The sequence below is a fragment of the Nothobranchius furzeri genome, chromosome 13, assembly GCF_043380555.1.
Source record: "Nothobranchius furzeri strain GRZ-AD chromosome 13, NfurGRZ-RIMD1, whole genome shotgun sequence".
NCBI classification, from domain to species: domain Eukaryota; kingdom Metazoa; phylum Chordata; class Actinopteri; order Cyprinodontiformes; family Nothobranchiidae; genus Nothobranchius; species Nothobranchius furzeri.
In genome coordinates, this window is record NC_091753.1 from 45,390,393 (window position 1) to 45,413,502 (window position 23,110).

A 23,110-nucleotide genomic window follows, 5' to 3' on the forward strand; every position below is an offset into this window, starting at 1 on the left:
CCCTGCCCAGAGTGTCCTTGATTAATTCTACAAGATTTATGATTCCCACATGAAATGATAACTGATTCCACAGATTTATATTTACCTTTTATTTGGCTGTAACTTTCTGTCTGCTCTCCTCCACGTTATCCGAGGTTTAGGCGACGCCCTCGGTTTGCATTCCAGGGAGACGTCTTTTCCAAGTGTGGCTATTACCCGAACCGGATTGGTGACAAAGAGAGGGGGTGATGCTGGGTAGGAAAATAAAAAGTTTAATATTAGAATCAAATATTAATGCAACAAATGAAAGAGTTGTATTTTTCTTCCCTATTTTGGATCCATGTAAGTCAGCAATGATTTGTGAGCGTTTCGACCTGCCTGTTGAAGTCTGTGCAATCATATTGACAAACGATTTACCGTTGGTTGGGTTTCTGTGCAACAATGTGAGGTTGGTAAATTTATTCCAAACAATGGTGAGTGAAAACAGTTCACCAAATGTAGCTGCAGCTTTGTGAGCAGCCTGATATTTAAGGCAATAAATACAGAGCAAACGTCAGATTTACTGAAATCACTGCAATGCAGAATGGAGAGAAAATAATGAAATTAATATTGTGAAAATGGCAAACAGCCTAACAGGAAAAAAGTCTGTATTGCACACTGATATTATATGCATAAAGGATAAATCATGATGTTCCGAACGTAAAAAAAAAACCTTCTATTGAAAAAGTAAAAAGACAATAAAGATAAACTTGTCAAAGTCTTTTTCATTGCACAATGTATCAACTTGCAACACTTTAGAGTTAATTATCACGCAATAAAATGTTTTCTCTTTTTACAACACAATATAGAGATCGGGTGAGAAGCTCAGTCATCCGGGAGGGGATCGGAGTAGATTCGCTGCTTCCACATCGAGAGGAGCCAGTTGAGGTGGCTCGGGCATCTGGTCAGGATGCCTCTTGGACGCCTCCCTGGTGAGGTTTTTCGGGCACGTCCAACCGGGAGGAGGCCTAAAGGTAGGCCCAGGACACGGTGGAGGGACTACGTCTCTCACCTGGCCAGGGAACGCCTTGGGATTCCCCCAGAGGAGCTGGCCCAAGTGGCTGGGGAGAGGGAAGTCTGGGCCTCTCGACTTAGGCTACTACCCCCGCAACCCGACTCCGGATAAGCGGATGAAAATGGATGGATGGATGGATGGATGGACAACACAATATGGGACAATTTTTTTCAGTGCCCTCAACCCCTCTCCAAAATGAAAATGCTTCATGCTGTTTTAAGTAGGGATACACTATATATAAGCATCAATGTCGATGTTGGCCGATGTTAGACTGATACCAATATGTTAAAAAGCCTCTAAGTATAACTGGGCAGAGATTTAACAACTGGTATTTTTCCTTCTTGGTTCCGTTTGTGTATCTGTTTCAGAGGATAAGGGGGGTGATGATGTGCAACTGTTTAGTCATGTGACTGTGATGGTAATCATCTCCATCCATCCATCCATCCATCCATCCATCCATCCATCCATCCATTTTCAGCTGCTCATCAGCAGACTAAGCAGAAAGGCCCAGACGTCCCTCTCCCCAGCTACTTGGGCCAGCTCTTCCAGGCCAGCCGAGAGACATCTCCAGCGTGTTCTGGGTATTCCTTTAAGTCTCCTCCCAGTTGGAAGTGCTTGAGAAATCTCATGAGGGAGGTGTCCAGGAGGCATCCTGACCAGTTTCTCGAGCTACCTCAACTTGCTCCGCTCAATGTCGAGGAGTGGTGGGTTTTCTTCAAGCTCCTCACCTTATCTCTAAGGAAGAGCCTAGACACCCTGTGGAGAAAACACATTTTGGCCGCTTGTATCTGTGATCTCATTCTTTCTGTCACTAACTGGTGCCCACAGATGAGGGTTGGAACATAGATCGAACGGTAAATCGAAAGCTTTGCCTTCTGGCTTAGCTCTCTCGTCACCATGACGGACTGGTACAAAGCCCGCAGTACTGTAGGTACAGCCCTAATCCACCTGTCAACCTCACGCTCATCTAACCCTAACCCTCACTGATGAACAAGACCCAGAGATACTTACTCCTCCACTCGAGTCAGGACCTCATCCCTGACCTGGAGAAGGCATTCTACCCTTTTCTAACTCAAGACCATGATCTCGGATATCGTCTCAGAAGCCTAAATGTGTGTGGTGTGTGTCTGAAATAACATGCACATATTCTTTATTAATTACTTATATATGGCATCAGCAAATATTGGTGATTGGTCATTACAGAAATATGATTATCTGCCTAAAGTTTCAAATCATTGCATCTGTAGTTTAAACCCATTTGTACATTTTCAGTCGTGTTGATTATAATAATTATTCATAAACTTTTTTTAAAGCCTTTTCAGCAATAGAAGAGAATTTGAGATGAAACAAAAACCGCTTACACAAACTCCTACTGGAAACGTTTCTGATTACACATTTACTCAGACACACTGTAAACGTCCCAATCTATTGTTTCTCTGTTATTTGTTGTTGTTCATGGAGCAGCCTAATTAAGCCGCTAAATGTTGTCCTAATGATAACATCGTTGAACGCTTTAAGACATTTTTTATGTTATTAACCTATATTTAACCAGGCTGCTTGAGTGGATAATTATTACACATGAAATAATTACGTTTTTATTTTAAGGAGAAGCGTGTATGAGCCATGTACCAGCTACAGGGCTTTGTCAACAGTGATTATTCAGATTTTGAATGATGCCTCATAGGTGACATTATACACAATGACAATTCAATCTCATCTGTAGCTACAGGCTGACCTCTCTCCCTGCAACACTTGTGTCTTTAAGCCTGAGTAGTTGTCTGAGTGGCGGAGGTCCCTCAAGACACAGAAAGGAGCAGAAAACAGAGCAGTTGCTGTGTGTATTTGCTATAATCAAAGCTGGTGGCAGCAGAGTGAGCACTCCTCCACCCGCCGTTCCCCCAGCGGAGCTGGATCTGGGACAAGATCGCAGACATGAGGGCAACCGCTGCTCCCGTGTAGCCTCTAGTGATCGCTCATCTGCAGGCTGTTATTAGTCATGTAATCTGTCCTGATAGTGCTTGCTTCTGGACATCTCGACAGAGTGCAGGTCATCGGGAAGATGTACCCGGAGGGTAAAGTTATGAAAACATTCGTCAACAGCTTGCAAATATCACTGATGTGACTGTGACTGCGAGCAAGGCAGAAGTACCTCCTCGTCAGCTCAGATCCAACTTTTTAAAGTCTAGAACTTTTAAATCATCCAGACAAACACCTTGAGTTTAAACCAACTAAACAGTGTGGTTTTACTCAGCTGGTTCAAAACCGTGGTAGGAGAAAAAAAAATAACTTTATCCATTTGCAGAATGATTTTGAAAATGCCACAGATTCCCCTTCAGAAAAGGGCAAGCCATAAAGACAGTAAATCAAGTTGTCCCTGAGGGAAAAATGAAAGGGGAATGGGTCTCACCAGATGTGTCCCAGTACAGAAGATGACAAGGAGAAAATAGTGCATCAGCTCAGAACAGTGGACAGCTATTCAGTTTGACTCCTACATTTTAGCCTGAAGCCACAACACTCAAGATCACCATTTTCTTTTTGTTCTATTGTATCTCCTAAAATGTCCTAAAATGGGGGGTGTTCTGCCCTGTTGTGGAGTTGCTACTGCTAATGGTTAGCTTCTGATAGCTAAGTCGTATTCGGCTCTCTCTTGGACGCTTAAGCCTAATTCATACTTCTCTATCCCACGTCGTTATGTGTTGATGTAAGGCAGTAGCGGTTTTAGGCACGGGCAGACAGGGCAGTTGCCCGGGGCGGCATTTTTTCATGACACAAAAGGGGCGCACAAGCGCTGAGTAAAAAAAAAAAAAAAAAAAAAAGGAAATCTGCGCCGCACCGAGGTTTTCTATTATCTGTCATATGACAGTGTCTGGATTGGAAACAGCAAGTTGGCGCCCCCTGCAGCTGCAGGCGCTCCTGCTGACTGAGAACGTTCACGTGCACCGTGTGTATATGAAGAAGAGGAAGGGGAGGGGTGCGGCGGGGGAATTCACCTCTGGGTGGGTCCAAATGAAATGAGCTGGTAGGGGCTGAATCAACTATCAACATGGCTAAAGTCGATCACATCTTGATGTTCTTCCACATTTCATTCATAATATCATAAACACAGGCCTATCATTCTTTCAGGTGTTTCTGAATTGTGTGAAATGGCCGAATAAAAAAAGGAAAAACAAAATGATTTTGTGGTCACCCCCCCATCAAGGTCAAATTGTTTAGTCCTGACTAAAGGAAACTTATTGAGTCAAGAGCCAAACAGAAGAGATGAACATAAAAAGGCTAAAACCCAACAGGTGCCCGATTCAGGAATAAAAAAAGAAAAAAAGAGGAGAAAAATAAAGGTATGTTCGCTCTCATGATGAATGTTTTCAATTTTTTGAACCAGTTAACTGGGATTTTAACGGTTAAATCCGGTCAACTAGTTGCTTACAGAGCTAATAGGGCTGAAATATTGAAACGAATATTCAAATGGTTCGAATAAATTCCTTGAATCGTTTTTTATTGATTCAAACTAGGATTTGTTAAATGCTCGCTGCAGCCTGTGGCCTGCCTGAACAACAACAAACACATGTTGATCAAGTTCACATGATAATAAATAAAACAACTCTACAAGCAGAAGAAAACACCCCAGTCACCACTAACTATCCTGTTTATTTATTGCAGATGGCTGCACTGATTATTTTTTACATGATTTGCTCTGTAAAAGTTGGCATTTTTGTTAGTCTACAGTTTTTTATGTCAGTTTAAATTACAATTTCAGAGGCAATTGTAAAATATTATGGATCATGAGATCTATTGGAGATCTACCCCAACTTTTGGACTGCTCTGCCAGTCACTGTGGCTCAAGCTGAGAGGAGCTTTTCAAAACTTGATCAAGTCATACCTGAGGTCACCTATGTTTCAGGGGCGGCTCACTAACCTGGCTCTGATTAGTATCAATCACTCAGTAGGGGAGCAGATTTCATATGATGACATTATTGATGACTTTGCATCAAGGTTAGGTTTTAATTTTAGTTTGTGTTTTCTGTTCTAAGTGCAGTGCTGTAGTGATTATCTTTAGTTTGTTATGTGTGAAATATTTTTGCTATTTAGAATATTTATTATATATTATGTGCATATATTCTTAATATTTAGTTAGTTTAGTTGTTTTTGTATATTTGATTCTATATATTTTGATACAGTGTATAATGTATATTGCTTTACATTCTGACAACTTCATAGTAATTAATGTAAATATGTGCAACTTAGAAAAATGAATGTTCAATAGTCGTTCTAATAAAACATGCCTGTTTATAGAAAACGTGTGTGTTCGTGCAGGTGGGGTGGTGTGGTGGTGGTGGTGGGGGCGGTTGGGGGGGCGCTCAAAGGGGGCCTCGCCCGGGGAGTACTTCCATGTAGAACCGCCACTGATGTAAGGGCTCGCAGAGGCTGACTGAGACATGTCCAACTTTTAACTATCCATCAAAAGTGACGGAGACCATGAGTTTGTGATTAGACAGGATGCTGCTTCCTTTAAATTCGTCAACAACACTGCCATTGTCCCCTCAAAAGATAAAAAGATATTTAGCGACAGACACGGAACAGACTGAAGAACACCTAAAAAAAAATAGTCTGAAAATATAAATGTTTATTCACCCGTGACTGAAGGAGTACACAGATAAGCAGTCATGGACAGAAATGACGGGAAACGTGGATTTAGAGGTGTCGTTTGCACGAAGAGGTGGAGGAGAATGAGGGACAAATCTATCTGTGGTAAAAAGTCAATAGTACATACATTATCGTGGACCGGATACATGACTGCAATGGTGGCAGGACGCTGCAGAAAAGTGCTGCGCCCTCAGTTGACCTGGCGGGGAATTGCTTTGCAACACTCCCTAAAGCCGGGCGTACACTGTGTGACTTTTTTCCCTTTTTTGAGCCGATTTTCCACTCGTGCGAGAATCCACAAGATCGGGGCGAGTTTTGCGCCGAGCGCCGTGTAGTGTACAGGGGGTTACGAGAGGCGATTAACACCAAGTGACCAGCTACAGATCAGCAATCGTGAGCTCGCACAAACTTCTGGCGTGTTTAATATTTTGCTCGTCCCTCGTGAGGGTACCGCACTGTTGAAGCGGTGCTGCGAGCAGCTGCGACCCAAAAAGTATCAGAACCGCTCACGGCACAATCATGCATCAACACTGCTCGCCCGCTATTTCCCTAATAACACACGCTGTTCGTTTTTGTTTCTACACGTTTTTTTACTCACAAAGACTGTCAAGAAAGCATGTTTGTCGTGTTCATGTCAAATTAAACTGATCACAAAACACAGATTTACTTTCTTTATTTCGTTTTCCTCAACCAACCCCCATGAATCCCCGTGTGTCCTCCTGCAGCACTCCCGAAGGACAACAGGCAAAACAAGACAAAAAAGTCTGACGTGTTGTGAAAAAACGGCTATTTTTAGCATATTTTTAGGTCCGACGTGTTGCTACCAGACGTACAGTGTGAGCAGTCAGGTCGCATCCGAGAACTGGGTCGTGCAGTGTGAGCACATGACTCGTGAGATCTGCCCTGCGAGGAAGTCGTACAGTTTGAGCTAAAGCTGAGTGCTACGAGTGAAAAAGTCGCACAGTGTACGCCCAGCTTAAGTTGTGGAGAAGTCTGAAGAGCGTGTGAGTGACTCCACACATGAGCTGATGGAGAAGCATAGATTAGGCTTTAATCAACATCCTTCCACGGTCGTAAGCCAGTGTAGTAGTTCCCTGTGACAAAAATGAAACTGGGTATTTTTGACCCAGGTGTTTCACAGCTAATGCAGGAAGTGGTCTTTATTTGATATAGAGTCCTGGAACCCCCCAAGGTACTTTACAACATAGTCATTCACCCATTCACACACACATTCACAAATGGGGGTTGAAGACTATTTTCACGTTTAGCATGTGAAACTCCTACTTTTAAAAAAGAACAAGTATTAGAACCTACACGGTTTATCATTAAAACCTTACCTTTTAAAAAGCAGCTATTATTGCTCATATGAAATTATTACAGGGCAATCGTGATCCTGAGTGATGGAGGTCATAAAGTGGAAGTCACTTTGTTCTTGGAATTTGATGCAACAGCAAACAAAACCTAGATAGGACCCTAACGGAGTCATTAAAATCCAGTTCCTTGTCTTTGGTCCTATTAGTTTAAATCTATACCGATGACTAACTGGTTTATATTCTTGTCAGACAAAAAAAAATGTTCCAGACTCACTCCAACATGATGTGTGCAGACAGCTCAGAGAAAATGACCATGAGAGTCCTTCTTTTATTCATGCTGTCCACTGCCTGGGCTAAATCAGGGACCATTGATTGGCAATCAGCATATCTCACAGTCCAGCGTTCTCCTCTAGAATGTCAATCCCTTGACCTATAATCCTGATTTTATGTGCTTGTGGAAGATTAAACAATAAAATGCTGAAAAATAAGAGCTGGATCATAAATGTGACCTTTTTGGATTAGTTTAAGGCATCAATCATTTACCTAAAATCTTCAGCTCAGCGTTCGAGTAGACAGCTCCGTACTTATTTTCGGCGACACACTGGTACATTCCTGAGTCCGCCTGCTGCACTTTGTGAATGGTCAGTTCCCCATTCACAATTTCAACGTGATCCTGAAACAAGAAAACAGAAAGCATGAACGTGAGCACGCTTCACATGATAATGCTGCATAAATTGTGCAATCAACGATGGAGAGGGTCCAGTGTATTAAAGGTACCTTAGCATTCAAGGGCAAACCATTACGAAGCCAGCGATAGTTGGGCCGAGGCCTTCCGATGGCCTTGCACTCCCACTGGAGCTTCTCTCCACTATCCATCTGAGTATCATTAATCATTCTGACCCACTGAGGGAGAGCTGCAAGATAGCAGAAGAAAAAAAGGTATAAGAAGAATAAGAAATCTATCCTTGAAACACACACAAGTGCACTGTCAACACTGTGTGAGACTGTATGTCGATAGCTGCAAAGATTAGTTGATTCATCTAATGAAAAAGAGCATTATTGTGAAAATATCTCTGACAGCTGAAGCGTTAACGCCAAACACCACACGCTTGATAAAGGTTTTCTGCTTTTTTGTTATATATTATTAAATCAAATCAACCAGTATTTTACTGGTTCAGAAAACCCACGGTTAGAAAGTCAAACCTCCGGACAGAACAAAACTCCCTCAGCCTATTTTAATTGTAAACAAAGCATGCATCTGTGCTGCAGAAAGAGAATAAGAGAAAGGCTTTTCTGGGACCACGAGCTGCATATATGTCAAAGAAAAAGAGGAAAGCATTCACTCCCTTCCAAGAACAGAAGACTTTCATGTTTGTTTGTGTCACTTGCAGACTCAAGGCCATGGGGAGATCGTTGCTACAGAAAATAAAAATGCTGAAATCTCTACTTAGTAACCCCTAAAGTACTTTAGCTTGTTTATTTCCTAAAATTATTTGTATCAAGCTCATATAGAAGATGAAATAATTCTTCCACTGCACAGCCGGTCTATGATCCAAACAACACTGGGAGCTCCCATAACATTAGGATTTTTTGTTGTTCTTGTGTTTGGCCCATACGGCTGACTTTCCTGTTTTACCAGTTACGCGTCCCGCTCACTTTCACTACAGACAATAAAACACCACTAAAGATCACAAATAGCATATGGCCTGCATGTAGTTGTCACTTCACTTTGAAGTGAAGTGTTGTTGGCAACATATGTTTTCATTCTTTCCTTCTGTCGTTTGTTAAAATTAGTGAAAAGTAAGCCTATAGAGTAATGCAATGATAAATTAGTACAAATTATGTATTGTTTTATTTTATTTTTTAAGGGGTGTGGTGTTTTCAAAAGCCTTTTGGCTTCTACCACTCCACACCCATCCATTTATTATTGTTTATATGTCTTTCTTCTTTTTGTGTTGTGGAAGTGTATGCTCTGTAAAACTTGTGCAAATTAAAAATAAAAAAAAATAAGTGATTTGTTTTTCAAAATGATCTTTTTCTTATTTTACTTCTAGCAAATTTAGAAAATTACAAGTGAGCCTGAAACAAATGTAGAGGTCAGATAATGTTTTTTAATTGTCCACTATCAAAAGAACGAATGTAGGCGCTGATGTTTTAGCCATTTTTTGCTGTGTGTGTGTGTGTGTGTGTGTGTGTGTGTGTGTGTGTGTGTGTGTGCATGCACATGTTTACATGATTTTAGCTAGCATATCTCATGAATCACTAGGTGGATTTCTTTAATTACAATTTCTGATTATAATCAGTCAGTCTGAGATTTTCATGCTGGCTGAACATGACAAGCGCCTCCTACACCTATCTGCTGCTAGGATTAGAAAAGCCTGACAGATCTACATCACACTGTCACTTAACGCTCATGGTCTCACCCATCTTGACTCATGATGGGAAAGGCTGTTGTTGATTTAGCGTGCAGGAAACAGCAGATAACATATTGGCTAGTAGAAGCTAACCGTTAGCATTAGCAACTCCACCACACAGCAGGACTCCTCCAGTGAAGATAAAACATCAATGTTGCTAAGTAAACAGAGTCAGTGGTAGAGTTGCATTTCTGTAAGCCAATCAGAGGTGAGATGTCCAAATATCAGGAAGTAAGACTCTAAATCCTGTCGACTGAAGCTCTCTTCTGATCTGGCAATCTTCTAGATTCTGAATCAGATGCACCGGGGCTTTTTATACCCAGAATACAACTTACAAGGCATTCATTTCTACTATAGATCACTGCAAATGTATAAATTAAAAGAGAGAAGCACACCTTTAAAGAGTAACAAAATCCCAAAATAACACTTTTTGTGCTTATTAACTGTAAAATTGTGTTTTTACAAATGCAATCTTTCCGTTTCTGTGCATTATTTTTGACATATTTGTGTAAACTTGATTAAATCTAGAATCTAGGTCTAAAAACATCTAAGTGCTGCCCCCGTGGCACAGCAGCGGCTACTGCATTTTAAAGAGAGGGTCAATTGAGCCTCGGAGTCCTTCTCCACCCACGTATCAATTTTAAAAAATGCAACATTAGTAGGCGTTGCCTGGAGGACCGAGAGGGCGGAGCCGCGGCAGTGACGAAGACGATGGCTAACTAGACGAAGCTAGCTCCCTTCACTCTGAGCAGTTATTAGAAGTGGAGGACGTTTCTCCCCCTCCTTACACAGACACTCGAGAAGAAAGGGACCAAGTCTATTTGGAGGAGACAAGCGGACCTGAGTCGTTTTGAGCTTGTGAGTTGCCTGAAACTCCCAGAACCGACCCAACAGAATCACCTCTGAAAGGTAAGTAGCCGTTAGCCATAGCATTGGAATAGCTGCAGGGTTTGTCTCCACGGCCCTAAAAAGCTAGTATTCAGCATGTTTTAGAGGTTTATCTGCTTCAGCACACCTGGTTTTAATCAGCAACAAATAGCTGAGCTGCTTAACAGCTAATCTAACCTGTTAAAGCAGGAAAATCCACTGAAACATGCTGGATAGCAGCTCTCCGGTAGCTCTGGGCTCAAGTTACAGTCTGCTGCATATAAAGTTATGAAAATACCCCATGAGAAAATTATTCTGTAATGTGTTCAGCCCACTAAAACTGCCCTGATTTCTTTATTTATTTCCTGATAACAGCTGCTCTCTTGGTTCTAGGTCCTCTGGTGTCTGCAGCTGGTCTCTGGTGTCTGCAGCTGGTCTCCTCTGCTGGTGTCATCAGGATCAGGAACTTTCAGAAGAACGTGCCTTTCAATGACTCTTTCCCCCTTATTTGTTATATTAATTAAATAAATCTCAATTTATATATTTCCTGTTTTTGTTCATGTCCATAAATACTTAAACATGCTTGAAATTAGAACGAGCTTTTAACAGTGAGGTGCTAGTTTAATTAATCACAATAGCTAGTTAAACATGCAACAAAAATGTGATATTCAATGTAATTTATAAATATCCATTAAAATATCAAAACGAATCTAAATGAGATATTTGGCAGCACAAAAAAACTTGTCAAACACAATATTTATTATAATAATTGTAGGCAGACAGGAGACAGAGCTGATGGAGGTTCTCAGTCATCGAAGGATGGCTGAAGGCTTTCCAGGAACAGGAGATGTGGTGTGGTCTCTTCTCTCTCTATTCAGCAGGATGAGCTGATAGGTTACAGGTGTGTGAGGACATCCTCATGCTGTCATAACCAGATGACAGGAGTTATCAGGTGATCAGCCAGGCTAATGAGATGCAGAAAGAAAACAAATTCAGGACAGTGTACAATATGTGGTGTTGCTCACCTTATGTGCTCTTATAGAGTTATTAACGTGTGCCTGCCTCATGGTGTAGAGTCCATATTTTGCTGAGTGTCTTGCAATAATGCAGGTTATTAGTTAATTTACTTTTGATAGCAAAAACAAAATATTTAATGTAAAAGTTATTTTCCAGGAGAATCAGCTCACACGTCACCACCAAGTGTCACAGGGCCAGAATCAGTAGCCTCCGTCATGATGTAATCACATACTTATTTAATTGTTAATATCTTAAAAATTCTGAAATGTTTTAATTTTTTTTTTAACCTTGAACAGTTCACTGAGCTTGCACTGTCACTGAGGTGGAAGCTGGAATCAACAGCAGACACCTCACACCTTGGTCTTTTCAGGGGGTCTGGACGCTCTGGGACCTTCTGGAAGATGAATTTTCATCATGGTCCCCGTGGGTCACCAGACACACTGCGGCTGTTAACTCCATTCTGGCTGGCTATGTAAAAACAAAGAAGCAGCACATTTATAAATGTTTAAAAGAGCATAAAATCACGTGTAAAAATAATCTGTAAAACAAATTAAAACTAGAAGGTGATAATAAAATGTTTACATTGAAGATTATTAAAAATAATTCACCTTTGCTACAGGGAAGGTTTCACATCAGCCTGGACAAGTACATTCATGCAGCTAAATCAGTCTGACAGCCAATGTCTTGGGTAGATTTAGCCTGAAAAAAATAGAAGCACATTGTTGTTGGGAGTTTATAAAGTCAGATAATATACAAAAGAAACTGTCCCATATAGGCGCTTTATAACATTCCTAGTGTGTGATCATTATAACGTAAAAGTCAGTCACATATGATGTGGAGAGCCTGAAATGCGACCTCCTGAACAGAATTCCTCACAGAACCTGTTCACAAGCTGGATTTCATGCTGTAATGCTGTCTGTCAAGTGCTGCGTCAGTTAGAGCCACTGTTGCAGAATTGCCGACTGACTAGCTAAAGGAAGTGAACCACGTCTCTCAGACTTTGCATTTAGGTAGGGAATTGTCTTTAGAAGATGTTAAAACGTTTATTTAGCTGACTCACCTCAGACTGGAGCCCGCCGTGGTGGGGGAGCAGAGTCGGTGGGCTGCATCTAAATCGCGGAAGAGCCACGGTGGGCAGCCTCCCTCTTCAAACGGAGGCGTGCAGAATCGCGGGTAAAATGCCCACAGAGTCACCGCAAGCATACTACACTACACCTACTCACCAATACTAAGACGATATGAACACTAAACCCGAAATACTTTCCCAATTACACTAACAGCCAAACACTAACTAAACTACAATATCCAACAGCCAAATCTAACACTAAATAAGTATTTATAACACTAAAAGATATGCTAAAGACTAGGATATGCTAATGCTATACGCTAATGCTGAACTACCGCTGACCTCCTACGCTCGCTTGCAAATCCAACTCCCACTCGCCACAGGGCGTGGCCGAGACGCTCGTTGCTTTTATAACTTTAGCACGGAGCTGCTACATAGTACTCTACTGGTTTACGTAGTACTTTACTCTTTAGCCATTGGCCAAAATTTATTCAAAATGACTCAGATTCTATGTTTTCAGCTGAAGGTGGCGCATTACTGTGGTTTTTAGACAGAATTTTTAATTTTTAAAGAAAATGCACCAAAATGCTAAAATAAAGAATGCACACATTTAAAACACTATTAGACACTCATTTATACAGTTCATGAGCAAAAAAAAGTTAATGTAGACGTTACTTGCTCTTTAAATTTGTGATTGACTGGGGCTGGAACACTTTCACGTCATCAGTACAGTGTCCTCCCACTCCCCCTTCCTCCCAGGATGGAATTCCCCACACTTGGCCATGCTACTATGTGCCTCCTGGCAACGCCCACTTTCATAGCATTTTTCATATCTTGACTAGGGGTGGAGTTACATTTTCTGATGGTGTGCAGTCCTTCTTTAAATATCCCAAATATGGCTCTAACTTAGGCTTTCCACCAGCTGCATAAGCTGCATGTAACATAACAGACACGTATTCCGACTAGCTCAGCGACGTGCCTAATCCCACCAAGAGCGCTTCAGACGCTAATTGGAAATGCGATCTATGCTCTGCAAGGTCACAAGACCACTAGAGAACTGTGAGATCAGACGTGATTTTGGCAGTTCAGGACAAAAATGACAGCATGTATCTAAAAAAGTTGGTGGTTTATTTTATTTTATTTTACCTCCGCTACAGAAGTTTATTTCACTAGACAAGCACCTGGGTATCTGCACATCTTTTATTTTGAAAGTTGCCAGATGTTTTACGCTGCTCCTATGTTTAAATTCCTTTCTGGCCCAATTTGAACTGCTGAGCTTGATTCTGACAGCATAGCATTTAACAAATAGACCTGACGCACAAATTTAGTAGCCTGGCAAGCCATGCTATATATGTGAATATATGGTCTGTCCATTCAAGCTACTTCTACATGGTTTTGGACAGTGAACAACTCGACGTACTCATTGCAACAGATGTCAGTCAGTGGGGCAGTCCGTCATACACTCCCAAAGAAAACACAAAAGCATCCTTTTAAAAGGAATTGAGTACCTCTATCTGCTCTAGACCCAAAGAAAATATCAAGTTTAAATTGTCTAATCATTTCAAATAGGCAACCACCATCTTAGTTGTTCCACTTTGTCGCAGCAACATCCCGCCAACCAAACCGATAGAACCATGTGATTGGCTCACCAAACCGATAGAACCATGTGATTGGCTCACCAAACCGATAGAACCATGTGATTGGCTCACCAAACCGATAGAACCATGTGGTTGGCTCACCAAACCGAGTGAGTGGCAAGACACAAGACTGTTCAGGCCTGCCGAGGCTCGTGGCTAGACCGACCAGCAGAGAAAAATCCTTTTGCTTTTGCTGTGGTCTGTCTAGATTTCTAGGCTACAAATTTGGTGGAACAATGTGACATTATGCTTCTGATGGAAACAATGACCTTGACTCCAAAGACGGCTAAGGGCTGAGAATTACATTTTGTGGACAATACGTGACACTTGTGCATCGGGTGAAATGCCAGAATAACCCAGTTTGATTTTTAGACATTGGTCTAGAATTTTCTGCGCTGGTAACAGAACATAATCTCCATTGCATATCCTTAGAACACAAAGCATCCTTCTATAATTAATTGACTTTGCAGTGAAGCCACCATAGCGAGACAAGCTAAGCTAATAATTAAGTGGCTAGAACTTGTTGGTTTTACAGAACTTGAGCAACACACTAAGTGCTAATATGTCACCAAATGTAGCCTTTCTGAGATTTGAAGAAAATGTCTATAATTGATTTCTCAACATAAATTCATCTGTTTTTGATATACAAGAGTAGAGCTGATAAAGGGTGACATGAGCACCTTCAAATAATGCTAGGCCTTTTAATTTTACACCTAGCAATGTATGAGAATAAAAAACAACAGTGCATGCTTTAAAGCACAAGGTTTTAGTAACCTGTTAAATTTCACAATTCATCACAGCAACTCTGTTCTCTGCACAAAGAGACTGGGAAGACTTTATGTCTGTAATGCTAAGTTTGAGTTAAATTTGTGTTTTAGTTCATTTCAATTTATTTATATGCCACCAATTCACAGAAAGTCTTCTCAGGCCACCATACAGGGAAAATCAGAGCTTCAGATTAAAACTAATTACATCGTCTAGCTCAGTTTAATCGATACAGAACCCAAAACATAATCCAATCTGCCTCAATACAGTTAGATTTAATGTAAAATAATAAGAAAATGGCATTTTTTCAATGTTGTTTAGCTAAAAGCAGCTAACAGATTGCATCAAACTGTCTCCCCTTTTTCTGCAGATGGACTTAAAATGCAAAGAAGCCCTGCAGTCACTTCTGATATGCTTTCACTGGTTTTGTTATATTTTAGTTGCAAAGAAAATTTGATCATAATAAATCAAGATCGTTGAGCAGTAGCTCCTGCAGCACATTGGCTGCATTGTGGTGTATTTTCCATCCCTTGTATGTAGATTTTCCATCCCTTGTATGTAGATAAGCACTAAGCCCGGAGTATTGAGCTGTTTCTTCCACACCAAACACTTCTTTTCTTCTTCATGCATATGCCACCTCCAGCGGAACACATTCCGTGCAGTTTGATTGAATGATTATGGTCAGAGAGGTCTCCCTCACAATGAAAGTTCAAACTCTCACATGACCTGTGTAAATTACATTTAGTGCAGGGCTGCTACAAATTAGGTCCCTATTCTCCTTGTGATGTCAACAGAATGGAGGTTGCCAAGAAGTGCAGGGTCTTGGAAATGTGTCCTACCAAGGTTGAGGCAGTCCATTATCTGTGTCCGGTGCACAAGGCACAGACAAAGAGGGATGGGAGACATCTAGCAGCTTAGATAAGTTTATGATCACTGGCAAAAAAAAAAAACTTATTCAACCTCACTTCCTTGTTCCCCATTTTGCTGGAAAGTGAAAAACTGTTCCTCGTTGAAGGATCATTCTTGTTTTAATCTTACTTTAATGGAGTCAAATTTAAAATTTGAACTGGCTGCAATTTTTCCACATGAAATGCCCTGACGAAATGTACTTTCAAAATAAAATGATCGACTAAACCTGTATATTTAATTAATATTTTGGCAAATTACATAAAATTCATGCACAGTTTAAGCAGAAATGACATTTTAATTAAAACTGAGATGAATGCTCATCAAAACATCTTTTTACAACTAATCTTCAACATAATTTTTTTTAAATCTATTTTTAAATGCAATTAATTATTTGTGGGGTTATTTCTTTCCAAAGTCATGCACAGCAATGAAAAAAAAATTGTTAAAAGTACAATTAAACAGCAATGTACTACATTTTCTCCACTCAAACAAAGAAGCACAATAAATGTGACAAAAATGTGTTCTCAGATTATCGCGGATGAATGTTTAATTAGTGTTTGCCTGTTTGGGATATTTCAAAGGGACCCTTCCTAGCCTTGAATTTGAGAAGACTGTAAAAAGCAAAGATTACCCTGTGAAGAAAAAAAAGAGCTGAAAACCAAAAAGTAGAGCAGTTATGCTGACTGCTTTTCCTGGTATAAATATACCAACACTTGTGATAATGTATGCTGCTTCTGGATAATGCATGATGGCTGCACAAAAGCAGAAAGGATCTAAACAGACCAGCAGGGAATAAGAGCACGAGAGCCTGAATAGCCAAACAGTCACACTGCATGCATACCACACAACCACAGAATAAAAGAAAACGGTTTGATTTCTTTTTCTAAAGAAGAAAATGAAAAGTGACAGTAGACTCAGACTCACTGTAGACCTGCAGATGCCCTTTGAAAGCAGTCCCTCCCCTCGGATTCTCAGCTTTGCATTCATATGTTCCCGAGTCCTCCAGTTGAATATTGGGAATTTCTAATACAGCTTGGGACTTCCGCAGTCTGGCCTTTTTGGGGATGTTGCCATTTATCTTCCTCCATGTGATTGTTGGCACTGGACTGTGACGGGAGAAAAACAGTACTGAACACCATCCAGTGCAGTGCAATGTAACAAGAGCATTAGCAGTATCTATGTAAGGTAAAGGGTTTGAGGTGCAATCAAGCAATTCAGTACAGACAAAAGTATCATGCTCATTGTTTTCTTAAACATTTTATGTTACATGGTGTTACACAAGCAGAGGAGAATATTCATAATCGCTTCACCATGTAGAAGAGATAAAAAACTTAATGAGAACCTTTTTTAAATGTCTATTATTCTTCCGGTAAACACAATGTTTGTCCAACTTTAATGTGCATTTACTTCAGCGGTGGAAGAAGATGTTGCCAATTGGGCATGTGGATGTTTTCTCTCCACAGATAACACAAGCCTGGAGGAGCTTCTGCTGTGTGGTTGTGTTGCTGAAGCTAACGGTTAGCTTCTGCTAGTTCACTGCTGTTTCCTGGACGTTAAAACAACAGTCTTCCCTGCCACGAGCCAAGATGAGTGGCTCCAAGCAACCGCTTGATGTAGAGCGATCAGGGTTTTCAAATCCCAGAGCGTTGCCATCTATTTTCATCAGAAGCTAATGTAGGGGATAGGTGTAGGTGTATTTTCATGTTCAGCCTGCATGAAAAAAATCAGACTGACTGATTATAATCAGAAATAATAAATAAAAAAGTTTTTCAGAGTTCCACAATAATAATTTCACATTTTTTTCTTAAGATTTTACTTTGGTTGTTTTCTGTCTGTGCTGCGTGAAACGTCTCAGCTGATGTTTAAGCCATCTTTTAATGGTAGGTGACTTTTCCAACAAGACAATTATTTATACGTATAAGTAGTCAGTTGAGGTAATCCTGCAAAGTCAAACGCAAGTGAACAGATTCCAAATACTTAAAGAATTTTAAAAATGTCAAGATAGGCTGAAAAAAAAACAAGAATATGAAACAGGAAGTGTAAGTTATTTATTTAATCAGAACTGGGAAAGTGTGGTATTTCTGGCAAATAAATACATATAAACTCCCAATGAGAACAGAGCACTGACCAAGACACATCAGGACTGCTGTTTCATTGAGACTAGTTCATTATAATATCTTCAGACTCTGAAGTTTTTAGCTCACAAAGGCAGGCGGGGATTGCAGACAGAACTGCAAATGTTGAGCGTCTCCCAAACTAAACAAATCCAACATTCAAGCTGGAAAGGCTCAGAACCAGTACTAGAGGAAAAATATCTGCATGCTAGAGATTTATTTAAGAAAGGGCAAAAGGACACAACAAACAGAATGGAAACACTACAACCAAGCTAATAGCAACATAGTTTAGATGTTTGGTTTCTAATGCTCGTCTGGTCTTATCAATCCAATCCTAAAATTTTGACTGTACTGGTTTGTGACGTTTATTACCAGAGATGTGACCAAGTCACTGCTTTGGAAGTCACAAGTAAGTCACAAGTCTTTCCAGTCAAGTCTCGAGTCAAGTCCATGTCAAAGACGATCAAGTCCAAGTCGAGTCCAAAGTCAATGATGTGGACGTCCAAGTCAAGTCCAAGTTCTTGACTTTGAATTTTCAAGTCATTATCAAGTCATCTGTCCAACCTCAATTTAATGACAATGATAATAAATAAATTCTGGAAATAAAGCTTCTTAAGGCTTCATTTATTTGCTCAAACAAGCAGAAAGTGCAACTGAAACTGAATATAAACAAAGTGCTGCTGCATTTAGCAGTACAACATCTAACCCAGAACGAAGAATGATTTATGATTTTTGTCCATGTTGCGCCACTTTTGTGCTGAAATATCAAATATGCTCAAGTCATCATCAAGTCAACAGATGCACGTTGATTCAAGTCGCAAGTCATTGGCGTTCAAGTCTGAGTCAAGTCAGAAGTCATTAAAACAATGACTCGAGTCCAAGCCATGTGACTCGAGTCCACACCTCTGTTTATTACACCTATCAACCTTTTTCTGACACTTTAGTACTTCACAAAGCCAAATCACAATACTCAAATCATTCTAATAAAGCGCCAGACAAATGAACCATATTTTCATTCAAGACTTTCCGTGTACATCCATGCGACAGGCAACTTTTCCCAGCTAAAGGAGGCTGCCCTATAATGTGTTCAGTATCAGTCATTTCATGTATGACAAGTGGATTTGACAGGTCCCTGAAAGATGGAAACGTGACACCACACAAAACCTTCAGTGAATCCATCAATCATTTAGCCAAGATGGAAATGTTACATCCCTGAGCTTTCTTATCCCTTCACAAGGACGATGAATCGCCCTTGAGTGCAGAGGGCTCGAATTTCAATGTGCATGTTTCCTCTTTATTTAATTAGGGACTCGAGTTTCTGAAAACTGCTTTTTTTTCTTAGGTAAAACCAACAACACCTGCCATTTTATGGTTGGATACTGGGTGTAAGGACAGCGTATATGCGACCAAACAACAAAGGAGTCATAAAGATTTAATCAGTACTCATGGATACAGGATGACGCTGTGGTAAAACATTTTATACTTACTGATGGTCAGTGATGGAGACCTTTGCTCTCCCTAAACTCTCAACAAGGCAGAGAACAAATGAAATCTAAAGGGACCTTGCAGAGTTGAAACATAACGGTGAATATTTGCGAGTCCGTCGCGGGGCTTCTCTTTGGGGGATGAGTAATGAGTGTCGGGACTGTACACACTCAAAGCACTAGGGAGCATCCGAGAGAAAATGGGTTCACTCAGTTTAACAAGAAACTCTCCATGTCTACCAAAGATGTCGGCACCAAATCCTGTAGCCTGGTCAACTGACGTTTGTGACGGTGTGGATGCTACTCACCAAGGTGTTTTCAGATAACATCGGTGCCCATTGGCAGTATTTGGATCTGCATTTCACATAATTCTTTGCCCTCCTATGCTTTCATAATTAACATTCAAATTTGGATGTGAAACAAAATTATATTTATAAACTCTTTTCTTGTAGATCACTGAGAAATCGTTTTAAGTAGTTTTAATAGTTTTGCAGTAGCTCAGGTGGTAGAGCGGGTTGCCTCATGATCGGAGGGTCATGGGCTCGATTCCAGCTCCCGCCAGGGGTATCCTGCCGTTGTGTCCTTGGGCAAGACACTTCACCCAACTTGCCTGTGTTAGTGGTGGTCAGAGGGGCCGACGGTGCCAAATGGCAGCCTCACCTCTGTCAGACCTCCCCAGGGCGGCTGTGGCTACAAGTAGCTTACCATCACTAGCAGTGTGTGAATGTGAGAGTGTGTGAAAGCGTCTTTGGGTGTCTAGAAAAGCGCTATATAAGTTCAATGCATTATTATTATTAAGTAATTTGCCAATTGCTTTATTTTCCATTTCCCTTTAGGGACGTAACTCTAAAGGAAGTAAGTAAATTAAACATAAATACACATTTTAACAGTATATCTAAGCACACACGACTGCCTGTGAAACATTTTAACCGAAGCACCAAAGGAATAAATGGGCTGTGTTAAGAGGCACTCTGATGCTGCTGATAATGTGGTCGTGGATTGCTCAATGAGGAGAGTAACTGCAGGAATTCAAGGGCTGGATTCCTGCTGGGGTCACTGAAACTCCAACTAAATCCACTACTCTACCGCTGTTTGGATAAAAGCAACCAGAGGATTCCGTGTATCATGCTTTAAGTGCAAAAGAGTGGGTTGAATGCGCAGCTTGTCGAATTTACCAGGCTTTTTGAACTACAATGGACTTTATACTGCAGTAAAATCTCCTGAAAAAGAAGCAGCAAACATGACTAAAGTTTCCAGAGCTGGTTTTAATGAGGGGCTTCAAAAGTGTGACTGTTTTTTGACAGTTTGACAAGATTCATGAATATTCTGACCCTTTGCTTTAATTAAAACATTTTTATGAGCTGAATGATGACCATTTTATATGCCAAACCAAAATATTCCTGAAGACATGTTTTTTTACTTGTCACAGACACCAGGATTATTTGAGGAAAACACAGTTTTATTGTGAATTTGGGCTTTAATCCAAGCTGTAAAATCCAAGTATAGGTTAAGTTTGATCATTTGTTTATGCTTTTGCTTTAATTATTTAATAGTTTGGAATAGCCTACTAGTGATTCCTGACCTAAAAAATACCAACCCGTTGCATAACATTTGCACGTTTTATTGCAATATTGTTACAGAAGAATGAATCTTTCACTATCAAATTAAGGTTTGAATTTTACATTTACGTATAGAATTTTATTTTCAACAGACTATTTTGGGTAGCAAAAATAAAATTTCTATAAGTGAGTTTGGAGGCTGAATGTTTTGGGTCCATTAATGGTGTAAAGGAGGGGTGTCAAACATACGGCCCGCGGGCAAATGGGTTAAATCCGGCCAGCGAGATGGTTGTGTAAACTTTGTTATCATACTTTACAATGTAGAGTGAAAATAAACTTATCTTTGTGAGCAAGTTTCCTCTCTAATGAGTATAAATAAAACAAAGCTGCACTCAAGGCTCACACAAGAACTTGAATCACATCCTGAAGTTGGCTGCCTCTCAGGATGTGACTTCTGATATTGATGTGCTGGTGCAAGCTAAATGATGTTAAGTAAAATGAATCAAATATACTTTAAGTGCTGCATGAAACTGATCTAGCCATGTGATCTGTAAGCTCTTTGAATCACTAAGGAATGTTTTTATTTATTTAATATAATTAAATTTCTAATTTTCAAGTACACTTCAGGTGTTGTACTATTTTGGATACACTGTCTTAAGGCTCCAGCTTTGTTTTATATTGATTGTATTAAAATAAGGAAAACAATCTGAAGTTGTTTTTAATTTACCAGTCCGGCCCACTTGGGACTAGATTTCCCTCAATGTGGCCCCTGAGCTAAAATGAGTTTGACACCCCTGGTGTAAAGTATACATTTGTTGCTTTTCTGTAAATCTGACATCTAAAGCACGTCTATCTGGCAAAGGAAGAAGAATTGATCCTAAGATGCTCCTCCTGGGGTTTCCACCATTTTTAACTCCAATTAAACTTGTTTTGGTGTGTGTGTGAGTCTTGGGGATGATTTATGGAGGTCTAAGAACAGTGGTATCTCATGCTTTATAAATTGTAACACCCTTGAGGGACAATTTCTGGTGCTTGATCATAAAACAGATTAACTTCTTTTAACCAGGCAATTAGCAGCTTTATTGTGAAACAAAAGAAAGCAAAACTACATCAGTACCATTAATATTAACATATTTAGATTCTCAATTAAAACTGTAATGCCAACAGGCTGAACCTCAGTATTTCATTCCTAAACCAACCCTAGTAAGTTTGGCCTCTATACATAAGTTGTAGTCAGGGTTCGAATTACGGGGGAGCTAGGGGGAGCCCAGCTCCCCCAAATAGGTTATGGACTCCCCAGAGAGCCCTCAGCTGACACCCCAGATCGTTCGGAGTTTTAACAGAGGTAATCGGATGGGTGACCCCCACCCCCGCTCCTTCTGGTTGTAGTACTAGTGCTAAGCAACACAAAGCACTCCACCATGTAGAAGACAACCTTTTTATGATCTAAACTTCAGACAGATCATGGGTGGCCTCTGCAGGGTCTTGGACATTTCTTAAGGCTGAATTGTACTGTTACTCAATTCATAGTGAGATTAGGTTGTGACTTGAACAAGATCAAGTTTCCATTTTTACTGGTGCTTCAGTCACACTCTCAGCAGGTCTTCTCTTAATCCAGGGGTAGGCAAACCTGGTCCTAGAGAGCTGCAGCCCTGCATGTTTTCCAGCCATGCATGAACTAGCAGTTTCTAATTGGCTGAACACACCTGATCAAGGTAATCAACAGCAGGAACAACAAAGATAGTTGGAAAATGAGAAGGACTGCGTCTCTCTAGGACCAGGGTTCCCTACCCCTGCCTAAACCAATGGTCAATGGTTTGACCATTGGAGATCAACACTGAAGCAATGACTGACAACAAATCTCTACAACATCCCGTTAACAAGCGCACACGTGCAGACAGAGACATAGACACATCGCTCAATCGGACAAGTGAACAGAGAAACTGCAGAAGGCTGGAGGGTCTTCTCTCCAGCTTGTTCACTAGAAGAAAATGACACTGTTTTTTTAAGAAAATAAGCGGCTCTGAGCCGTACCATTTCACTTGGCTGCAGTCCAGTTTAGTACATGCATGTTGTATGGTACCAGCAACGTCACTGGGTACTGATTAATTCTAAATGAGTCAACCCAATCGAACCCCTTAACGTTGAGTGTCAAGTGGGGAGGCATTAGGTCCCTTTTTGTTTTAAAGTCTTTGGTATGACCAGACCATGGATTTGAACCTGCAATCTCCGAGTCTCAGGGCGGACACTCATACCACTAGGCCACTGAGCTGCTAATGACTGATGATAAT

At 40.6% G+C, this 23,110-nt stretch overlaps 1 protein-coding gene across 3 annotated transcripts in view; it reads right to left on the reverse strand.

The window, feature by feature from the left end:
• Positions 1-23,110, reverse strand: part of cntn5 (contactin 5) — a 237,278-nt gene that overhangs the window by 44,196 nt on the left and 169,972 nt on the right. For all 3 annotated transcript variants that reach the window (XM_070543557.1, XM_070543555.1, XM_070543556.1), the window contains 4 exons: positions 16,587-16,768; positions 7,765-7,901; positions 7,531-7,660; positions 86-230 (listed from right to left, as the gene is read on the reverse strand). In XM_070543557.1, the coding sequence (XP_070399658.1) occupies positions 86-230; positions 7,531-7,660; positions 7,765-7,901; positions 16,587-16,768 (594 nt within the window). The remainder of the gene's footprint in view (positions 1-85; positions 231-7,530; positions 7,661-7,764; positions 7,902-16,586; positions 16,769-23,110) is intronic.